General features: G+C 42.8%; 1 protein-coding gene across 1 annotated transcript; it reads right to left on the reverse strand.

Annotated features, from left to right (window-relative positions):
* Positions 1-1,748: 1,748 nt before the first annotated feature.
* On the reverse strand, positions 1,749-22,690 carry ache (acetylcholinesterase (Cartwright blood group)). The gene is made up of 9 exons (XM_022747882.1): positions 22,561-22,690; positions 6,262-6,787; positions 5,305-5,528; positions 4,960-5,220; positions 4,629-4,851; positions 4,220-4,459; positions 3,050-3,242; positions 2,734-2,912; positions 1,749-1,894 (listed from the first exon to the last, which is right to left on the reverse strand). Exons 2-9 carry the CDS (start codon positions 6,692-6,694, stop codon positions 1,773-1,775), a joined length of 1,875 nt encoding a protein of 624 aa, XP_022603603.1. The 5' UTR covers positions 6,695-6,787; positions 22,561-22,690; the 3' UTR covers positions 1,749-1,772.
* Positions 22,691-22,989: the final 299 nt, after the last annotated feature.

Here is a 22,989-nt window from a genome sequence, read left to right on the forward strand (position 1 = left end):
GATGGGACAGAGAGAGAGAGCAGTCACACACACACAAATGTTAATGAAATGCATCACAGCTGTACAGGACACTGAGTGGATGACACACACACACACACACACACACACACACACACACACACACACACACACACACACACACACACACCACACAACACCCACACACACACACACAGAATAATACTGAATAACACACACTGAATAATAACAAGTTCAGGTGTTGACACACTGACTTCTTCATTAGTTTGTGTCATCACATGTACAGAGTCTGACATCACTGTGGGTTCGTTAGTGTAATCTTAATTGAAGGAGGTCATGACCTCGGTGTCAGTCCTGATCCTGATCCTGATCCAGACTTTATGACCCTCGTTTCTCCCTGTAGAAACCGACTCACTCACTATGACGTAAGAAACTGTCAAAATAAAATAAAACACAAACCTCGAGTCATTTACGTCGAGATAATGTGACACAGGAAGTAGTATTACATCATCATTACCATGGTTGCTCTTAGTGCTGCCACCAGGCGGTGCCACACTGAGATATTTTTACCTTCAGCAGCTTTAAAAATATGTAACTTTAAAAATGAATGAACATCATCTTCATCTGACAAATACACAACGAACCACTCCCTTGTTCAACACTCGTACACTTATAATGGGTGGCTGATGTTAACAGAGCTAAGAGCTAATGATTAGTCCATTGGTTGACTGAATGAAAATTCACGATTTTAATAATAACTGAATAACCATTTCTGTTTTCACTGAAGAAATATTTGAGTTTCAGAGAAGTCAAACTAACCATCTGCTGTCGTCAGGTTTTACTCGTTTTATGGACGCAATAATCAAATGATTCATTCATTCATTGATCATTTAAACACCTGTTAATTGTAACCCAAGTGAAGAGTCAAACCTGACACTATGATGCTCAGATCTTTCTGTTTTAAACTCACTCAGTAACTTTTAGATGATATTATTAAACATATTATTCTGACACTTTCTAAGATCATCAGTGAATAGTTCTCTTCCCTCTTCCTGTTTCTGACCTGAGATCAGGTGACTCTAAACTGAGCTGATGAGGCCACGGACATGAACATGACTTGTTTCTGTCTGTAATGTAACAAGGATCAGACATCAGTCACTGGGCTGAATGTCTCATCATCTACAGCAGACTGAACGTTCTCCCAACACTGAGGAAAGTCTAATGTTTCCATGGAGACCAGCTGTTGGCTTCACCACCTGAGAGATACACAAGACAAAGAGGTCACGGTGTCAGGATAGTGGTCATGAAGAAGAATGAGACTGAAGGTCTGGACACAAATGAGAGACAGTGTTGATGAGTCCAGAAAATAAAACCCTGATAAAGAAGGAATCAGAGGAGAAACTGAACACAGTGAACCAGCAGTGGTGCAGTGTCATGGGCCTGTCTGAGTTAAACACACACACACACACACACACACACACACACACACACACACACACACACACACACACACACACACACACCAATACCCGAGGTAATGACACATCGTTTCTAACCCTCCTCCACACTGATGACCAGTTCCCTCCATAGCCCTGATTTCCACTGAGACAAACTCAGAACAAACATAAATAAATAGTATAAATAATATAAATAAGATGCACAGAGCCTGAGTCTGTGAGCCGACACACAAACATTCAAAATAAAAAATGAAGGTGAACTCAGACATGAGTGAGGGGCTATGGAGGGACCCCCCCCCCCCCCTCCCTGTCGGTCTCAGCTCTCTGCCGAGGCGCTCAGAGGTCGGTGCAGCGCTCCTGCTTGCTGTAGTGGTCAAACTGGCTCTTCCAGTGCATCATGTAGGAGGACCAGCGGTGGAACTCCACCTTCCACTGACGCTCCGCCTCGTCGATGTTGTCTGAGAACACACAGAGAACAAAGCTGTTACTAGAGGACGGGTCTTATGTAACATCAGCTGGTCCGAGAGTGATGAAGAAGCAAAGAGCCACATTTCAACAAATAATCAACTAACTGTAACTGTTAATAAAGATGGACGTAGCCTCCGTGACATCACCCAAAAGTTTCTGAAGCTTAGAGTGAATTGCTCCACTGTCACCATCTTGGCAGTGTCTGACTCCGCCCCTAACTCCCAGCTAATCGAAAAGTGGGCAAAGAGGAGGGGTGTGTGTGGGACTGAGATGGTGACCCCTCTGTCACTCAGAGGCCACGCCCTTAATTCTACATAACTTTAGTCCTTAATAAAATGTAAACAGGTGAGTTATATAAACAGTTGTCATGAATGAGTAAAACTGTTTTTTGACTCTAGTGGTCATTACAGGAAGTGCAGTTTCAACATTGAAGCGTTGGCTTCAGTTTTCAGCCTGGAGGTTGATGCTTGGTTTGGACCAGAGGAGAGGAGACCTGGACCAGCCACAAGACTCAGTGGTAATTATGACCTGATGATTAATGTCACCTGTTCTACCTGCGACTCTCATCAAGTTTTATTTATTATTTTCATTTGTTTTATATCTTATCATATGTTGTGATGTTCACTGTTAATGCAAACTAATCACTTCCTCCATGTTTACATGCGTCTGCTCTCACTGCTCTCTACTGTCTGTGTCATGTCAAGCCTGTTTCTTTATGACTGATGATAAGAACCTTTAGACACCTGCAGCAGGTTTAACTGGGAGCACAGTGACCAGCAGAGAGCTGCCTCCAGTCACATGACCTCACATGTAGGAGTGGGATGTTTACCGGTGATGTTGAGGAGGCGTGGCAGGAAGCGGTTCCAGAAAGCACACATCTGGTTCCTCAGACCTTTGTAGACCCTCAAAGGTTCAGTGTTGAGTCCCACGAGTTTCTGGTCACTGACGGTGAACAGAGGCCAGCGCCTCCTGCTCTCCGCCTGCCCCTCATGGTTCACATTGGGATTTCTGACAAGGGGGGGGGGGTAAAAACAGATCAACCTGAATAAAAACTTCAACATTATCTCCACAGTTTCCTCTCTGCTGCATCATACAGTTAACATCTACATACAGTAGATATTTTTCTCCAGTGTATGACGTCTCACCCAGTTTGTGCGAAGTTGGCCCAGTATCTCATCATGCGTCGGCTCAGCTTCTCCTCGTCCAGGGTGTAGTTGAGTCTCTTCTCCAGCGGGAGGCCGAAGACAAACTCAATCTCATAGCCGTGGATCACACCCATCCACTCTGGCCAGGCCAGGTTGGAGGCTCGGTGGTCAAACAAGTACAGGTAGACCCCTCCTGGAGGAGCAGAGAATGATGATTATTTTTGTCTGCAGTAATGATCTGAAGTCACCACCCTCTGCAGATGATGAAAAAAATCCTCTTCTCCTCTTTCTGAATTAACAAGATGATTATTTCATTGATTCAGAAAACAGAGCAGAACATTTTTTTCTTAAGTGAATGCATTACGCTTCCATACCTACCTGAGCTAACATGCACAGTGATGTCCCAGTGAAGTTGACCTTTGACCTTTGACCACCAAACTCTAACCAGTTTATTCTTGAGAGCTCAAGAGAACAGAGCTTAACGTTTTACAAGGGCTCTTTTTATGTCTGTTTGCTGCAGGAGTTTTATTTTTTTCTTTTTATTTGAAATAATAATAATTCAAATTTACTGATTATTTCTTCAGAACAAGTTTTAAACTAAAAGTTCATCTGTTTTAACTGTTCGTCTTTTTTAATTTGAACATTAGTGTAGTTCAGTTACTCTATTAAGTAGAAACATAGACAACATTGGACCATTGGACTAAAGCCTTCAATCTTCACATTATACTTCACTGTAGTTTTATATGTTTGGAAACATGGGTGTTAAATCTGATGTTGACAATGTTGAGACTGAAACCGAAACCAAATGTGATACAAAGACTCTCATCAAATCTTAATATCAATATGTTATTGATCAAGAGGTCACATGGGATTGGTTAGTGTTAACATCACTCTGCAGTGTAGCTGTGTTTAACAGTATGAAAAAGGACATATACAGAAACGAAGAACAAGTCTGAGAGCTGCTGATCTCATAATGAGTAATTAGTCAAAGTAACATCCTGATGTCTATTTAATTACTTCGTTTTTTGTTTTTATTCATTATTACCTTATAGAGTTGATGGTGGTGGCAGTGACGGTGACGATGATGATGGCAATGATTATTATATACATACACACAATAACAGTCCGGGAGTGCTGAGGTAAACATACACACACCCTCAGATACTTCACCTTGTGAGTTTCCTGCACTGTTCATCACCCCAGCGCCACCCGTGTTGGCCTTCAGGGCGCTGTGCTGGGCGTAGGAGCGGGCGAAGTGGGCCAGAGGGCAGATGACGTTGTGGTCACCCACGATATCGTCCATGGCGTCTCGGTTCTTCAACTTGTTGTTCTCGTCCAACCAGTCGGTGTACTGCAGGACCACCGCCTCCAGGCCGATGTCGTTAGCATGTGGGACGCTCAGCTTGACACCTGGCAGGTGAAGAGTACAGGTTTTACTGTTCCACAGGTGGAAGAACGGTTCTCTCTGATCAGACACATTAACAGAGGGATATCTTATTATATGAGGAGTTTAGAAAGGATTGTGTGGGGACATCGTTTCCTGTAACGATGTCATATTATCTCTGAGTTGGATCTTCACCTTCCAGGAAGTCCTCTCTGGAGATCAGGCTCTCGTTGTCCTTGCTGAAGCCCGGCGCTCCGTACAGCAGGAAGTAGGAGCCCTCGTCCTGGTTGACCCCGAGGAGGATCTGAGTGTCTTTGAAGTTGCCTGAACTGAGCATGGCCTCGGGAGTGTCAGGCAGAACCTCTCCGTCCACAACGGGGACAAATGAGAACCGGAACAGGGCCGACCATGGCAGGACCTGCTCAGAGGAGGACGACAGATGTAGCACTGAGCTGATCTGAGTGAGTGAATATAACCAGGCCTAAAAACAAGTGGCTCCACCGGCTCCTGGCTGAGTCAGCGTTACCTGCCACTCCTGGTCAATGAGCTCCTGTGGAGTTTTGCTGCGCAGACAGTCCACCAGTTCGGTGTCATTTCCTCCATTACAGCCAACCAGCTTCCCCAGCAGCGTGGCCCGTCTGCGGGCCTCGGCGGGGCTGACTGAGGCCCAGGGGCAGTTGGGGACCCCACTCTGGAGGATGGCCCTGGTGAAGGTAGGCCGGCTGTCTGGAGACAAGAGGTGGAATCCTACAGAGGCACCACCAGCACTTTCCCCAAAGATAGTCACCTGTTGAACAGGCAGAGGACAGGCAGAATTAGCTCACGCTAGATTTCCTGTGTAGATACTGTAAATAAAGCAGTGATAACTGACCTGTTTGGGGTTTCCACCAAAGAAATGGATGTTGTCTTGAACCCACTGCAGCGCCATCCTCTGGTCCAGCAGACCCATGTTGCCAGGGGCCTCAGAGGAACCATGCAGAGCGAGAAAGCCGAAGGCCCCGATCCGGTAGTTCATGGAGACTACAATGACCGTCTCAGTGTGAGCCAGGTAACGACCGTCGTACACATCCAGAGAAGAAGAGCCACTGTAGAACCCTGCAGGGGTTTAATATCACCATCAGTAACCAAGAGCATCACAACACGCAACAACATGCAGAAGATTTACTGTGTAGCAGCTAACTGTCACCATGGTGATTATGACTGAATGGTGCTCTTTTAAGTAGAGTTATTCATACTCCAGTATACATACATACACATTAAATATATATATTTACATTGATAAGGAAACAGGTTAAAGGTATCAGACTCAGAGACTCTCTCATAGTTTTGTTTAAACATGAGATTTGGTCAAATCTGCCTTGCAGTAGTGAATTTGTTGGCCCCAGTGTAAACCAACACATCATCTGCATATAATCAAACCTTTTGTTCAGTAACACGTTTCAAGCTCACTGCCAGTTACCATGGCCACTGCCTCAATTACAATGACAAGTAACAGGTGAGACAGAGCAGCCTGGTCCTGATGTGGTTTGAACAGGTACTGCAGCTCCACTTTGTACAGTCAAAACCACTACATCCAGATTGTGCAGAACTACATTATGTAAACAGAAACCTGGTGAGCGAGACAGGTGATTACAGATCATAAAATTAATCTTGTTCACTCAGTATTTGAATTATGAATAAATGGTGACGCTCCTCTGTGTGTTAGCTCGTGCCACGATCAACTGGATACTGTCGACCTATTTTACAGAAGGCTGTGTTGTTTTTCTATCCACCTCCAGCCTGACGCCCTGACTGGAAGACAGAGTCTGAGTACAATCTGACCCAGTACCTCCACCGTAGATCCAGACCATGACGGTGAGGTTGTGTGGTCTGGGTGAGGAGGGCACCCAGACGTTGAGGTACAGGCAGTCCTCGCTCATATCCCTGTTAGGGTTCCACATCTCGCTGCCCTGGAAGCCAGGGAATGATGTGTCCACAAACTGGTAGCAGGCGTTGGGGTAGACGTTGGCCTCGTACACCCCTGTCCACGGACGTTTGGGCTCAGCACGACGGAAACGCCGCTTCCCCACTGGCGGCTCAGCAAAGGGGATGCCCAGGAAAGAAGTAACGTAGCTTCGGTCCGGCACTGGCAGGAGGATACCACGGACTCGACCGGTACGTGTCTGGACGATGAGGTCTGCCTCACTCTGGGTGGAGCAGGTGGGGATGAGGAGAGACAGGACGAAGATTGGGGAGAGGAGGAGAAGAGCGGAGGTCTGCATGATGGGAGGCGAAGAGGGCGTGTGTGGCTGGAGCACTGGTTGTGATTCCCTCTCCGGGCAGGGAGGGCAGGTCTGGTCTGCTTCCCCTCAGATCTACCGAGAGAAAGAGAGAGAGAGACAAAGTGATGTGATTACAGAGTGATGGGGAACAGACTGGAAGGGGAGGGGCAAATCAGATGAGGAGCGGGAGGAGAGGACACAGGAAGTTGAAGTCTGAAGTGTCATTAAAGTAGATTCAAAGATTTGTCTGTTGACACACAGACAACTGAAGTCCCAATGATTATTTTAATGTGTGCGAGACTGGTCTCACATCTCATCAGGAATCAAACCTTCATTCAGCTTCAAACCACATCTGCATACTTAAAGGTTCATCCTTTGCAGGTCATGAACATCTGCAGCAAACTTTCTGTCCTCTGGAAGGCTACTACCACAATGCAGAAAACCCTGGTAAAAAAACATCTGAAAACAAAGTTAAGCCCCAGAAGTAGTTAGGCCAAGTGATGCCGGTTGCTAACAAGTGTCTAAATGAGACTACAGAGGTTTGGGGATGTTAAACATCAAGGTCTACCTTTACAGCCTGATTAACTCACCAGTCCACCTTTATAGCCTCGATGTGTTTATACTGTTACTAACTGTGTAGGAAAGGCTTTTGTAGAAGAGGTCAGAGCTGAATCAAACTACTAGTTGAAGTTTAGTGGTGGCGATGTTGAAGTCATGTGACTGTGGTGTAGTTGGTTTATATTCTAACATTAGCTTTTTACTTCTGCTGATTGTATTTACGCTTCGAACATCATAAAGTGATGTTCATTAGTGAAGATGATCCTGCTGAACTAAACCTCAGGATCAGAAACTGTTGTTTATTTTCTCTAATAATCCAAAAGACAGTGTTAAAATCCCACTGGCTTTTTGTGGAGGGAGTGATGATAACTTCAGCGTTGGATTACAAACATACATCATCCCTGCAGCACTGTGTTACATTGACTTATGATGACAGTTTCCTTTGTCTCAAAGATTAATATTTAAACTAATGTAATAAGGCCACAGTGTGTGTGTTATAGTCAGAGTCAGGTGTTTAATGTCACATAAAAAGAACAAATCAGGAATAAAAAAAACTCTTCTGCAGTTGCTGCTTTGAGTCTCATATAAATACTTTGTCTGCACAGACATAGTAAGAAGCTCTGAGTCATTTCAGATCACATTCAGACAACAGCCAACCCAAATCACCAACACATGACCGATTTTATAGTAACCATGGCACAGTCACACCAAGGTACAGTCTGCGTGTTTATTATTGTAACCATGACAACCAAGGTCCGGTACGCCTGCCGCCATAGGGGCGGTATTTTAGGAGACACTCCTCTGGGTCGTATCAGAGGGTTAATGGTTGTTCAGGGTGGAGGACAAGTTGGTTTTACCTGAATCATACATTACTACAGGTGTTTCTTCATGCTAAGTGAACTACTGTAGTTCTCATCAGTCCACTAACACAGTGGCCCTGGAGTTTGGAGGTCCCTCAAGGTTCTGGGTCTCAGTCACGGTACTGTACCGCGAGTTAGTGCTGCCTCCTACCTGCAGTATCAGGAGGTCAATTATTAATTCACCCACGAAACACATTATACACTGAAGTGGGAGGAGCCTTAAGGCTCACCTGCATTATTACCTGATGCTGAGGCTCAGTTTGGAAGTAAATCTGGACTTAAAGGAACCCTGTGAAGGTTTGTCCACTAGTGGTGCTAGAGAGCAGAGACAGAGAGGGTCACTAACACTGTCAGATAGAGAGCAGCATGTTTACCTCCATCACAGTCTCATACTGAGAATCACTGTGGGCGTCCTCACTTACATAAATGAAACCTGCTGCAGTCACTGAAATCCCTGTGAGCAGATCTCCAGTTCTTTATCATCATGTCTTTAAAGCTGCTGTGCACTGAGTAACAAAGACTGAGACAGGTGATGGTCAGCAGGGCTATAAAAAGGCATCAGAGTAAAACCCTGGTAAATACCATACTGCTTCACATGACACACACACGCACACACACACACACACGCACACGCACTGAGGGTTTGGAATGAGGTTTATTTTTTTATTAGTATTTTTATATTTGTTTTGTTTTGGTTTCCAGGTGAGGTTGCTCACAGTGATTTTATTGTTTTATATGGTCAAAGTTCAATAAGCGGTTAAACAAAATAGCTTGTTGTCTTCTATTAGGTCAGAATGTTCCATGGAAACATCCCCCACTAACAACTGTAGTTTTATTATTACATTGATATACAATCATATAAAAACCTCTGAATCATCATAACTCATAACTACGTGTTTCCATCCAGCAAAGTAGAGATTAAAACATAAAAATTAAATTAAACATAATACAGCAGAGGTCGAGATAATAAAATGACTGGATCCTACATCAGGCCCTCCTAACCTCCAGATTTTCTGTTGTACCTTTGTGATGACATCATCTGAGTTATTTTCTCTGACATTCAGGAAAAGCTCCTCCACACAGATGTTATATAACTGATCACAGATGAGTCCTCCTCATGATGACCTGCTGCAGCTGCTTCAATATATTTTACTGTTCATGACTTCAATTTAAGAAACAGTTGTGATCTGCAGCGGTTGGTGGGTGGAGGTGGGTGGTTGGAATAGGTGCAGTTTTTTGGGTCTTATCCCCTTAAACGTAATCTATGGGGTCAATGCTGATAATCTTTCAGCTATGAAAAGAACCACCTGCAGTTTGTTGAAGCTGTGATCCTCATACAGTCTGAGTGTAATGACATTGTCACTGACACTGTCACGAGAAGAGGAGTCCATTGATGATATTGATATTAGCAGTCAATTAATCCATTGATGATATTGATAATATTAATATAACATCATCATCAGCCTCTTTGTCTGAGTGAGTGTTGTCTGCATGAGGGACAGAGAAAGGTGACATCACCAAAATAGATCCTCTATGTACAACTGAGAGGGACCTGTTCAGAAATAGTATCTCCACACACACACACACACACACACACACACACACACACACACACACACACACACACACACACACACACACACACACACACACACACACACACACACACACAGCTGCCCCCTATCCCTTACAGTACCTCCAAGCTAATCCTGTCACTATGACAACCATACATTACAAAACATAAACAGCGACCTCTGACCTGACAGGTGGAAGACAACTGTGTCCACACATTGTTGCATGTTTATAAAAAACACACAATCACACACATGTTGAGACTGAACATGTTGTGGCTGAACGTTACTGTGTGTGAGGCATATGTTGTGTATGATGTTTATGTTGTATATATTGTATATGTTGTATATGATGTGTATGTTCTGTATGACATATGTTCTACATGTTGTATATGGTGTAGGCTATATGATGTATATGTTATATACATTGTATATGTTGTACATGATGTAAATGTTGTATATGTTGTAGGCCATATGTTGTACATGTTGTAAGCTATGTTTCATATGTTGTAGGCTATATGTAGCATATGTTATCTACATTGTATTTATTGTATATGTTATACATTTACATCATGTACATATATGTTGTATATATTGTATATGTTTTAGGCCATATGTTGTATATGTTGTAGGCTATATGTTGTATATGTTATGTACATTGTATATATTGTGTATGTTGTATATGATGTAAATGTTGTATATGTTCTATATGTTCGTTTAATTGTCACAAAGTCCTTGGAAATTAAAATGTTTGCAGTGGAGCAGCTAATATACAGTTTAATATTCTATACCCTATACTACTATACTATACCCTCCTGCAATCACCATGGTTCTAGTGGCGTTCAGGGAAATACAGATTGTTATGTCTGACATATGAAGCACTTTAACAGAACTAGTAATAAAAAACTATTTGTGAGTATTGGAGCCTTTGTTGTATTTGCTTTCAATTAGTTAATAGAGCAAAGACAAACAAAGCAACAACTGTGAGGAGTCTGTTTGATTTCAACACCTTTACAGAGCTGAGGATAGAACTGGTCCGGTCTCCCCTGCTAGAGATATAACTTCAACAACAGCACTGAGGAACTCTGCTCTTCCTGTTTGGTCAGACGGTCCCTCACCAGGACCAGTTTCACCCTGGATCCTAGTGGAGAATCAGAATCAGATAAAATCATGATGTTCCCAAATCTTCCCACACCCTACAGATGTGTATGGAGCGATGATGAGGAGGCTGGAGCCTTCCTCACATTCGCGTAAAGGTCTGGGAACGTAGACTCAGATGGCCTTCTTCATCAGCTTAGTTTAACACATCTAGTGATAATATAGTGTACATGTCAGTGCAGGGGAAACAGCAGAAGAACATGTTTTAACCATGTCTCTGTCCTTGTGTTCATTTAACTCTAATTTCTTTCTCATTTGTTCTGGTTTGTGTTGAACTGCAACTTCTGTTTTCTGAAGCTGCAGCAGCTCCAGGACCTGACTTTGTCCTCGTGGCAGGTTTCTGCTGCTGTTAGTTTTCTTTTACAGACATTTTACTTTCTTGTAATCAAAAGTAAAAAAATAAAATCAAGGTAAAGTGAAATCAATAAAACATAATTTGATTTTATATAATTTTACATTTTCTATCTATAAATAAAATGAGAAATGAAGATTTAATTCATGTAAAATAAAAAAAAAACAAAGTTAAATCAGGACAGACTAATAAAAATGTGTTTTAAGATGAGATTTAAAAAACTACTGACTCAACTACCTGATCTCCTCAGAGACCCAGGCCTCCGACTGCTCTGTCCCCTGGGGCCCCTTTTCATTCCGTGGCAAACAACAGCTGACAGTGTGCAGATATAAATTCCCTTTCGAAACACTGAATGACATCACAGTCTGTCTGAACTGATCTCTACAGTTTATGGTCCGACTGTTCTGATGATGAAAATGAATCAGAACCACATGTGCTGTCAGAGGGAGGAGGAGGAGGAGACCTGCAGTGTGGGTTGGTCATTTATATTTGGGAGGTGTTCGGTGGGAGGAAGCAGATGTTGACAGATGTCACAGTGTGAGCAGCTCCTGCAGCTGGAGAATGAAGTCTGGATGAACGTCTGACTGCAAAAATAAAAGTGTTCATTTATACTGTGTGCCATCTTCATTTACATTTGAAGATTATACATGTAGACATCAGCCTAGATGTTACTGGCTAGGAGTAAATGAAGATGGCACACAGCATAAATGAACAATTTCATTTCATTTTAGTAACTCTGTGTGACTATTACAAGCAGGGAAAACGTTGGCTAACCAGATGTCAATAAAAATGTATAACACAGCCAGCAGGTTGAATAGGCATGACGTTAATATTTCTAAATTTCACTGATGAATTTAAGGTGGGAGTAACATTAACTGATGTTAACTCTAGCTATCTATTGATTAGCAAACCGTGTTACTATCATCCAAAAGTAAGCTAGCAAGTTAACACTCTGCTCCAACAACGGTATTTTGTTTATTTTGGGTAATGCTATGGACACATGAGGTTATTTAGGTAAGTAGACTGGTTTAGGACCAGCATGCACCTGGGTGGGCCTATAGTTTTTTACCAGAGAAGGAGAGGCAGCAGGAAACATGATCCCTTTGTTCCTTGGTTTGCTGCTTGTTTGGATGAATAATCAAAAAGAAAATGCAATGGCCTTGGTTGGACAATGTCTTCTTTTGCTGCGTAAACTGCACTCCCATGGTGCATCAGTGGCCTTTTGATTTTTATGTTGGACTGTTGAAAGACAAACAGCCACTACACAGCTAACAAACACATTGGTCATAATGCAACAGTTCTACAGTAAATTCTAATGTGAACAAATGTATGAATTCTACACATCCAGATTTTTAAAATAGCTATAAATCTGATGACTGTGTGTAATGTGAACATTGAAGTGATGAACCCACAGGGAATCATCAGCAGCTCTGTACAGTGCACACACTAAGCTCTCACCATCGTAGTGTCCAGCAGCTGTTTTCATAGGAAACAGCTCTGATCAACTCGCTGGACTCTGTGAAATTTCTGAATACACACATAATGTAGACACACCAGTTTGTGGTTTTAGGGGGAGTAACTGTACATACTGGGGCTATACTGAGATCAGTGCACAGTGCTGGTTTCCAGATGCGTACAGTACAGGTTCTATTTTTGTCTGTGTACAGAGCTCAGCTCGCTGCGACAACAAGACTTTAGGAAGCTGCACACACTCACTGCACTCGACTGGTGATCATAACTGCCTCTAAAATGAAGCTTAGCGTAAGTTCAGTCAGGAAGACTATCTCTATCCTCCCTCTCTCACCCCACTCCTTGTAATCAGCTGACTTCAGGTGCTCAGCAACCAATCTTGCCACAATCTCACCCAGCCAATCAAGTAGTCATACTTTAAAATCCGTTCACCTCTCTCCTGTTTTCGGCTGTCATTTTAGTGCGGTTGCTGCGACCCTCCTCCACCCCTTTCACCTCCAGTCTTCATATCCAGTCAGGCCGAGCTCATCATCACTCTCATCACATGCAGACCTCCAGCTTCTCCTCTTCCTATCTCCAGGACCACCACCAGTGTCTAGACCCCGGGGGGTTTCCTATACTTCGCACAGCCTCACCCCCCTATCACATATGATGACATCACGATTGGGGTCTAATCGCCAAAGACTCTCACATCTCTCACTTTTCCTCTCTTGTTTTACACATGGCAATAAAAGTTAATTCGTTAAGCAAATGAGTCTCTCCTGATTGAAATACAGTTTGTTGTGTTTGTATGTTTGATTGTGAACAAAATGAGACAGTGTTTCTGCCACACTCCTATGAACACATCTCAACTGCAGCTCAGTACTGAACACACAGACTGCGATGCTCTTCTTCAGTTTCTTCTACTGAGCAGTAAACTGAGATTTGGGATTTCATCATCACTGCCTGCAGAGTCACACATCTGTAAGTTTTACATCTATAAAAAGCGCTACACTGCCTTGTGGGATTGTTAGTGTAGGTAGTGTAGGTTTCACTGTGAGAGCAGTGTAGTGGGTTCAGTTACACACACACTGGGTCAGTAAATATTGAGCTCTATATAGTGAATAGATGTGGAGGTGATTTCAAACGGACATGAGATCAATATTGATTCTCTAATGTCTGGAAAAGATGAATTCTTAACATGTAGTACTATTTATTTTCCTCTAAATGCATCAGTGTACCCGCTCTGCTGGTGATAACTGGTGAACACGATCCCTGTGAAAAGAGGAGGGAAAGAGGATTAGATTAACACAGAACAGACAGGGAGAAGGTGGGAAGAGGAGGGTAGAGTAAGACACTGAGTGGAGGAGATGTGACTGGGTGGGAGAAAGTGTGTCACTTCTCAAATTAGACTGAGGAATTTGTGTATGAAGTTCACAGGAGGATTGGTTTCACTGGGGGCGGGGGCAAGTCATGTGTCTCTTAGGATAAAACACTAGACAGAGGAGCCAGAGTTAGAGTATGGAATATACAGCTATATGTTTATAAGTGAAGTGTATGGAATATACAGCTATATGTTTATAAATAAAGTAAATGGAATATACAGCTATATGTTTATAAATAAAGTGTATGGAATATACAGCTATATGTTTATAAGTGAAGTGTATGGAATATACAGCTACATGTTTATAAATAAAGTAAATGGGAGATACAGCTAAATGTTAATATATAAAGTATATGAAATATACAGCTGTTAAACTAAAGCAGCAGTCTTTGATCAGGTATCCCTTCATCCACAGAGGAAGTGCATGTGGTCAGATAATATATATATAGAAATAATAAATCACAAGGAGAGGATTAAAGCTCCAAGTCAGAACTCCAAGAACAAAACAGGACATTTAAAAGACGCCGGTGATCAAACCATTACTGACTATACTCTGGAGTACAGAGACAGAGCACAGACTGCATGACTACACTGGTGGTCATGATGCAGTGAACTGATGATTACTCCAACCTACAGCCTTATAACAGCTGATAGTTAATATAAAGGCCAATATATAATATATAAATGCCAACAGAGAAAACTTTACACCAATCAATGACATTAAACATTTACACCATTAGACAACTGGTTGATTGATTCAACTATTAATGAGTTGATCAACAGGGAATTATTCAGCAACTTCTGTAATCATCAGGAGAGAGGAAGCCTCTCTTCTGATTGGCTGACAGTTTTCTGAGTGATATTTCAGGTAAACACTCAGAGAAACCAAATCCTGCAAGGTTGAATGGTGGGTCCAGGTGGGCGGGGCTTGGGAAATGGCTGAGGGTGGTTACTGCTTTGTTGTGACATCACAAAGTTACAAATTCCCGACAGCTGGTTTTAAGGCTCAGTTTCTGAATACAGGCTGTGTGCATTTCTCTGTGGACTGAGGCTTTGATACTTTCACAGTATTAATATAGAACCTAGACCTGATCTATAATCAAACAACACATGGCCATCTACCTTAAGACTATATGAGACCTTTAACATCTTTGAGTTTTGCGCTGTTTGACAACACATCTAATGAAACCTCCTTGGCTCTGGAAACTTGTGATGAGTATTTCTCACAGTTGTCTGACATGAAATATTTTACAATTCAAGAGTCTCACTGTCAATGACAAACACAAACAGACTCCTGTTACCTAGTAATGTGCAACAACCTGCACACAGTCTATCACATACAGTACCCAGGACCAGTGAAGCATCTCTGCCCTGTGACAGACAGACTGGCAGCAGGGGAATCACTGGAATTTTCCATTTTGCAGTTCGGCCATCTAATGTTTCACACAACACCACGATTAGAGGACATAAACACACACACACACACACACACACACACACACACACACACACACACACACACACACACACACACACACACACACACACACACACACACACACACACACACACACACACACACACACACACACAGCCAAAACACCATGAGGAATAGTGAGCAGGGCTTAGAGTGGGACAGACTTGAATATAACACAACAAAACAAGGCTTTAAATGGTGTCTGACATGACATCATGTGTCTGAAACCTCAGTCACTATTGCACAAATGAACATTCAATATTTACTCTGTCCTCAACGTTTTTCCGAGTACTGCAGTACATGAATGTAGAGACGTCAAACATTCGGCCTACAATGTAATCACAGAAGGACACACCAGGAACACTGAAATCCTAATAACATTTCTATAAAACGGACATCACTGAGACATTTTAGTCACTCAATCATGATCTAGTTATTTTTCGGTCAGGAGCCAGACACAGAGGCGGCGAGGGAAGAGAGCTGGTTCCAGACTACAGAGACTGATGGAGACTAGTCTATCTCCCCTCTATCATCCTGAGTAGAGTGAGATCACGGGACAATATGACGGACCATAGTGGCCGTAGTGAGGAATCAGACTTCCATGAGTGTAGTATTGTGTGTTTCACAGAGACATGGCTGCAGGAAGATCTCATCGTTACCATCTACAGCTTTCAAGGTGGAATGGATTACATCTAAGAGTGGAAAGAAAAGAGGAGGCGGGCTTGTCGCTTTAATTAACAACGGATGGTTCGATCCTGGTTACATTACTGCAGCCCAGACACTGAACTGTCATGGGGCTACGTTCATACGGACACAGGGAGTTCTCACACATCATCTTGGTAGTTGTTTACATCCCCCCTTTCATAACTTGGCAACATAAATTATGTATTTATTATCATTACTTTCTTACAGTAGCTTTGACTCTTTCCTACTGTTTGTTGTGCAATCGTAACTAAGAAATTCCTGCAGGAATCAAGTGTGAATAATGCATGGCTGAGATAACTTGTTATTTGCTTTCCATGAGGAAGGAGTGCATCTTGACGGCTCATTCAAACATTTGAAAGCTGAAGCACAGTGACATAGAAGACTTTGAACAAGACAATAAGTAAAAACCTAATATGTGGCTGGACCATGTGTGGGTGTGCACAGGCTACAGTTTGTGAAAAAATATCTCATGTTTTAGAGATATCTTACACATATTTTTACTTTAGATAATGTATATGGTCTATTGGTGAGGTAGCCTGGTGTCAATCACTGCTGGGGGGAGCTACCGGCCGCTGGAGGCTGCCTGGCTAACGACAGCAGCTAACGATTGGGTTTCCATGGTGTGGAGACATGCTTCCAGTTCACTGAGCCTCAACTCCATTACAGCAAATAAACTACATTTATTACATCTACCATTATCCCTTAAGGAGGCAGAGGAAGAACTAAACATCAGACACACCGATCAGAGAGAGCAGGAGAGAGGGAGGGCGAGAGCTAACTGCTAAGCTAAAGAGACTAGCAGATCTGAATAACATGTAAACAACAGAAACACCAGCAACCAGACATGAGATAATATACTTACTACAGCATAGCAAAAAATCCCTATTAATTTGAAACAACTACAGGAAGTGTCGAGTTTGTATTTACCAAGCCTGAACCCCCAGGGCTGAAAGATGAAACCAACACTTAAGCGGCAAAAACTGCAGTTTCTCTAATGACTGCTAGAGTGAGTCACTCGCCTTAGACTCCCATGTTAAAATGTCCAACTTTACAGCAGAAATAAACATGTTTACAGCCTGGTACAAAACAAATTTAGTCTCTATGGCTAATTTCCTCCTTCAACTGTACTTTATTCTTTATTAAGTATCAAATATATAGTTTCCACATGCTTTCATAATGACCAAAAGCATAATTTTATGGTTCTAGTTATCATATAATACTGGAAAATGGTGATATAATTTGCACTAGTCAATAAAACTCAAGCTAGAATTGATTTTAAAAAAGAAACGTATCCACAGCCAAAACACTGTCAGACTGGAAATACTGACACACGCAGCGTTTCCTACTTTTCTTGTGATAAAATATTTTAATATTGGTGTTTTTTTACATTTGGCTCAAATTTCTTATTTTTATTTCCTATGGTGCGGGACACAAAAATGAATATGTACTCAATATGACACTAATGACTGAAGTATTTACACTTCAACAGGATATGAGACAGTTACTGGGACTGATCTTCAGTGGGGGAGTGATCCACATTTGGTGCTCTGGTGAGTATTTGGGGCAGCAGGATGGTGTGTGCACGGGTGTGTGACCGAGTCAAATAAACTAATCTTCATGGTAGGAGGATATGTTCATTGTTAGGATACAATGACTTTTGATTTAGGTCTGAACATGTGATTTGTTGACAATAAGAGAAATATAGGATACTATAAATCTGACTTCATTTGGATGTAAAGAAGAAGCTCCTGTGGTTTAATCACTTCACAGACAGAGACCTGAATATTTATTAAACTCTTATCTCATTTTAAATATCACTAGAATATTTCAGAATATTAATTAACTCAGGATATTTGTCTCTCATACTTTATGTTGTAAAGTAACATGCAGAGTCTGAATGAAGCTCCAAATCAATAATGTCATGATTGATTGATTACCGTAATCGAGGGAAGGTTGTGTGGTGTAACTGTCAGTACTGTAGATTGCTGTAGCTCAGCTGCCTCTTGTTGTTTATTTCATTATAACATGAATGCATCTCTCCTCCAGGGAGGAAATAGGTTGGAGCGAGGCTCTCTGAGCTCTCTGTGGCTCATGTTGATGAACACCACAGTATCAAGTCGGGTTGTCTGGTCGCTGTCAGCTATCTGAGCTGTCTGAGGCTCATGCTTCGAGGAGCGAGTACTGCTGTAGCTGTAGCTGTAGCTGTAGCTGTAGCTGTGGTGGTACCTACTCTGATTAAACATGCTGTAATGAACTGTATAAGCCACACCCTAGCAGTAAACATGGAACGACTTCCTGGGCTGATGAAGTTGGCACCACAGTGTTTGTGTGTCCCTGGGGCATTTGCTCCAGATAAGCCGGTGTTCACTCCCATCATGGAGACAGGACTTCTTTCTTTCTGTTTTTAATATTTCGATTTTGTCAAGACGATCACTGAACAGTATAAACAGAGCCTTTTTTTCCTGAACACCCCCACATGGAACCTTTTCACTCACCCTGCCCACGGCTGTGTAGGTCGCAAGTCAAGCTGCACATCACATACTGCCTCTGCAGTGTTACAGTGTACTGTGGAAACTATAACATGCTAGTAGTTTTAACATGAAACCAGCTTAATGCTATAATGATATGTCTGTAGGATGTATATATAATGATAATACTTCTCCTCAGTAACGTGATCACACTTATTTATCATGATTGGTTTTACAGCCATTAAACGTGTTTATTCTTTATCCTTAAAAGTAGCATCTTGGGCAGCAGAAATGAATGTGTCTTATCAGATAAATGATCAATGAATAAACACATGTATTATGGAGATGAAAGGGTAAAAGGCTCCCCTCCCCAGGGTTGTGAGAGACAGTCAGGGTTAGTCATTCACTTCAATGGGACATGTCTGAATAAGTCTGGTGATATTCTTCATTTTCTTATTGTCAACTAATCACATGAAAAGACCAGAGTGGAGACTGATGATTTTATTATCTATGTAGCCTGTTAGAGCCTGATTTTCAAAGCTTCATTCAGTCCATAATGACCAGCACAAACTGTTCAGGTCTTCACAGGTCCACAGTTCTAGACCTGCTCTAAACCAGACCTGTGGACCACAGCAGGAGCCTGACGATCCACCAATAATAAGACCAGCAATACATGTTCACACTCAAAAACACTGCCTCTGTGATGATGATGATGATGATGATGATGATGATGATGATGATGATGATGATGATGATGATGATGATGAAAGCATAATCAAAGCCAACACAGAGTCCATTCTGACCCATCAAGGAATTAGACATATTAACACATGGACCAGAGACCTGCAGCACTACAACAAAACCATTTGATTAGACTGAATATAACTTCAACTCCGCCTCATTCAGGATCTAGGTCAAGACTTGCTACAAAGATTGAACCACTTACAAGGTTGTCATCATTATGCATGTGGGTAAAAAAATGAATAAAGTACAAAATAAAGTACAGAACATCCACCTCAGGGAGGTCACAAGAACCGATACTTTGGGACCAAGTTGATACCAAAATTCTGAAAACGTGACAGCGGTGGCGAACCATCAGTAAAAACAGACCTCAGTTAAAAACGATATCTCTCCTTGTATCTGAACTCAGAACAGTGTTTCATCCCATAAAGGATCTGATGCCTGTCTGCATCCATCATGTAATTTACTGCCCTCTTGTGGTGGCAGCAGCGTAGTGTCCCTGAAGCTAACGACTTCCAGCCGTTGTATCTATAGTTTCTGTCATTTTCGTGGGCGTGGCCATGTCCCGTTGAGAGTTCTGAGATCAGTTATGAGACTGGAGCATTGTTATACACATGTATGTGGAAACTACTTGTTTAACATGGCTCACAGGTCAGGTAGGAGGGTCCCTGAGGCCCAAGCAGGTCAGGACCGGCTCTGGTCTTACTAATCACTTTGGTCAACATGTGACATCTTTCCCTCTCTGTTTATCAGGGTGAAGGGTTTGAGGGAGGAATATACAGGAGTCTGGATTGTCACTGGACTGTAGCTGCTTCTTCAGCTCTGTAAAAGTCACTGCACACCACTGTGTGACGGTACTTAATTTTCTACAGTGCTGAAGGTACCAGAGAGAGCTCAAGTAGCTACTGGAAATGCGATTCTTCTACTGATGAGGGTAGTATAATAACAACAATAACAATATAGGGTTCTAGTCTGATGTCAAACACAAAGAGAAGAAGAAGAAGAAGAAGAAGAAGAAGAAGAAGCTAGATGCAGTAAACAATAACAACAAGTGGAGTGACGGCAGCAGGTGCAAATACAGGTCTACATGACTTGTGGAAAAAAACACTTAAAGACTCGTGTTTGAGGCGTATCATCAGGGACTAACGTTAGCTTGTTTAGGCTAACATTAGCTTGTTTAGGCTAACATAGCACAGCTAACACAGCTCATATCGTGAGCTGGGTGCCCACAACATTAGCAGCTACGGTTATCACTGCTCAGTCTGTTAAAATATAACACTGACTTTCGGTAACCATGTTAGTCGGTTTAAACTACCACTGTACAATGACTATATGGAGGTGTGTGTGTGTGTGTGTGTGTGTGTGTGTGTGTGTGTGTGTGTGTGTGTGTGTGTGTACCATGGTATCAAGACATGGTCTTGGTATCATGACCTCCCTGTTACTGTGATGATCACCATCATTGAGCTCAGACAAGACAGAAACCAAAATATCTATTAATTCACTGTGTGTGTGTGTGTGTGTGTGTGTCTGTGTGTGTGAGTGAGTGAGAACCCAGGACAGTCACTCACTCACACACATTTAATAAAATCTAAAACATTTCAGTTTTACCACTGAAATTTTAGAATGAATTAAACTATACATTAGTGAGCTGTTGTTAAAGATTCACATCTTCAGTGAACCTGCAGCAGTGATTACACTCTGGCAGCTCTTCCTCTGAGGATGAAGAATGTGCACTGCCTGCTGCCAAAGTGCATTTACTGTTATTACTTACAGAGGTATTAAATTCAGGCTACAGAGAGCTGCAGCCGCAGGGGATGGGGGTGGGGGTGGGGGGTGGTGGTGGTGGTGGTGGTGGTTGTGGAGGGGATCACTGTGTATAAACCACACTAACACACACACTAACATATCATCAACTAACTTGGCCTGAGCTCATCTATCCTCTGATTTCAGCCAACATGCAGCATCCCTGAAAGCACCCACTGTTATGCAACGTGCAGCACAGGAGACTGTGGTGGAGATCTGAGCTGTTTGAGTCTGAGAGATGAAACAGACTCAGCTCCTGGGAGGAGGTGATTACAGACAGTCAGCTACTGAAGGCTGGACACACACACAAGTGCCTCTGCTGGCAAATAATGACACTATCTGGATCAAATAACCTAATTATAGTAATGTGCCTTTAATAAAGCCAGACACCGGTGATGATGCTGAGTCAGTCTCTGTGAAAAACAGTGTTGTTAGAGATGTGTTAGGAAGGCCTCAGTGTGGTTAAAGCATTTCATCAACACAGGTCCAACCTGAGTCCACTGTGTGTGTGTGTGTGTGTGTGTATGAGAGAGAGAGAGAGAGAGAGAGAGAGAGAGAGAGAGAGAGAGAGAGAGAGAACGTGTGTAACGGAAGACTCCAACAACACACAGCAGCCACATGACGCCGTCATCCATCCATCTCCCAGATGCTACTCTCCAGCCTCCTCCTGCCACCAACACTTTACAGTGTTGCACAATTAAATTCTATATTTTAACATTTTAATGCCCCTCTATCTGAAAACACACATACCTGCGTTTACTTGCTCTTCCTACAAGCTTGTGTGCAGTAGTATACAAAGCACCGTCTACTTACAGTACAATTACATTAAAACTAATTATTCCTCAGCGGTTACATTTATGCCGAACAGACACCCTGCTCCTGTGGATTCAGAGGTGATGTCCAATAATCCATGAGCTGAGCATATGAGCCGATAAACAAGGGAAAGTGAGATTGCCAATATTTGAAAGGGAGTTTGGCCTGACGCTTTCCCCGTGCAGGAGGACCGCACGTACGGCATGCGGACAGGCTGACCTGGCACTGGCTCTGTGGAGACAGAGAAATGGCCAGTAACCATGACTACCGAGGATGTAAGATTAAAGGTCATCACATCCGTCATGCACGAGATAAACAGTGTTAAATACTGCACGAGCCTCGTGGGTCTGCAGCTGTCGCCCGGTGCAGACTGGAGGAGAACAGATTCACCAGGCTGTGGTTCTGTCGAGCCGTAACACTGACATTTCATATCAGCACAGTAACACAGCTGCCAGTGCTTCTGTCCTACCTGACCACCCTGCCAACCAAACCCCAGCCGACGACTCGCTGACTTCTCCCCTCCTTACCTCGCTCTGCTGGGCGGCAAAACAACGACACCGGACCGGGGCTTGGTGGGCGACTGAAAGCGTTCTCTGAAGAAGAGGTGTCCGGCCGGCTGTCCGAGACCAAATGTCGATACTGCGTCCTCCCAGCAGCGCGTCCACTCCACATTCACTCAGCCGGACCGTAAAGCAGTGACGGTAGGGGGAGACTGCTGCTAATAAGTACTGCTTGTAAACATAGTCCAGACCGCTCCTCTCGCGAGAACAGGTTTGATTCTCCTGTCAGACAGAAGGGAAGAGCACACGGTGCCAAATTTCACCAACGCTGCTCCAGAGAAAAAAAGAAACCACTGCACTGTGCCATCGGTTCAGGTAATGTTAAGGTGCAAGGCGCAACTAATACAGACAAACAGTTTAACAGGTCAATCAATGAACCCACGAAATTAAAACAGA

This window comes from Seriola dumerili, unplaced genomic scaffold, assembly GCF_002260705.1.
Source record: "Seriola dumerili isolate Sdu_G_001 unplaced genomic scaffold, Sdu_1.0 BDQW01000111.1, whole genome shotgun sequence".
Taxonomy (NCBI): Eukaryota; Metazoa; Chordata; class Actinopteri; order Carangiformes; family Carangidae; genus Seriola; species Seriola dumerili.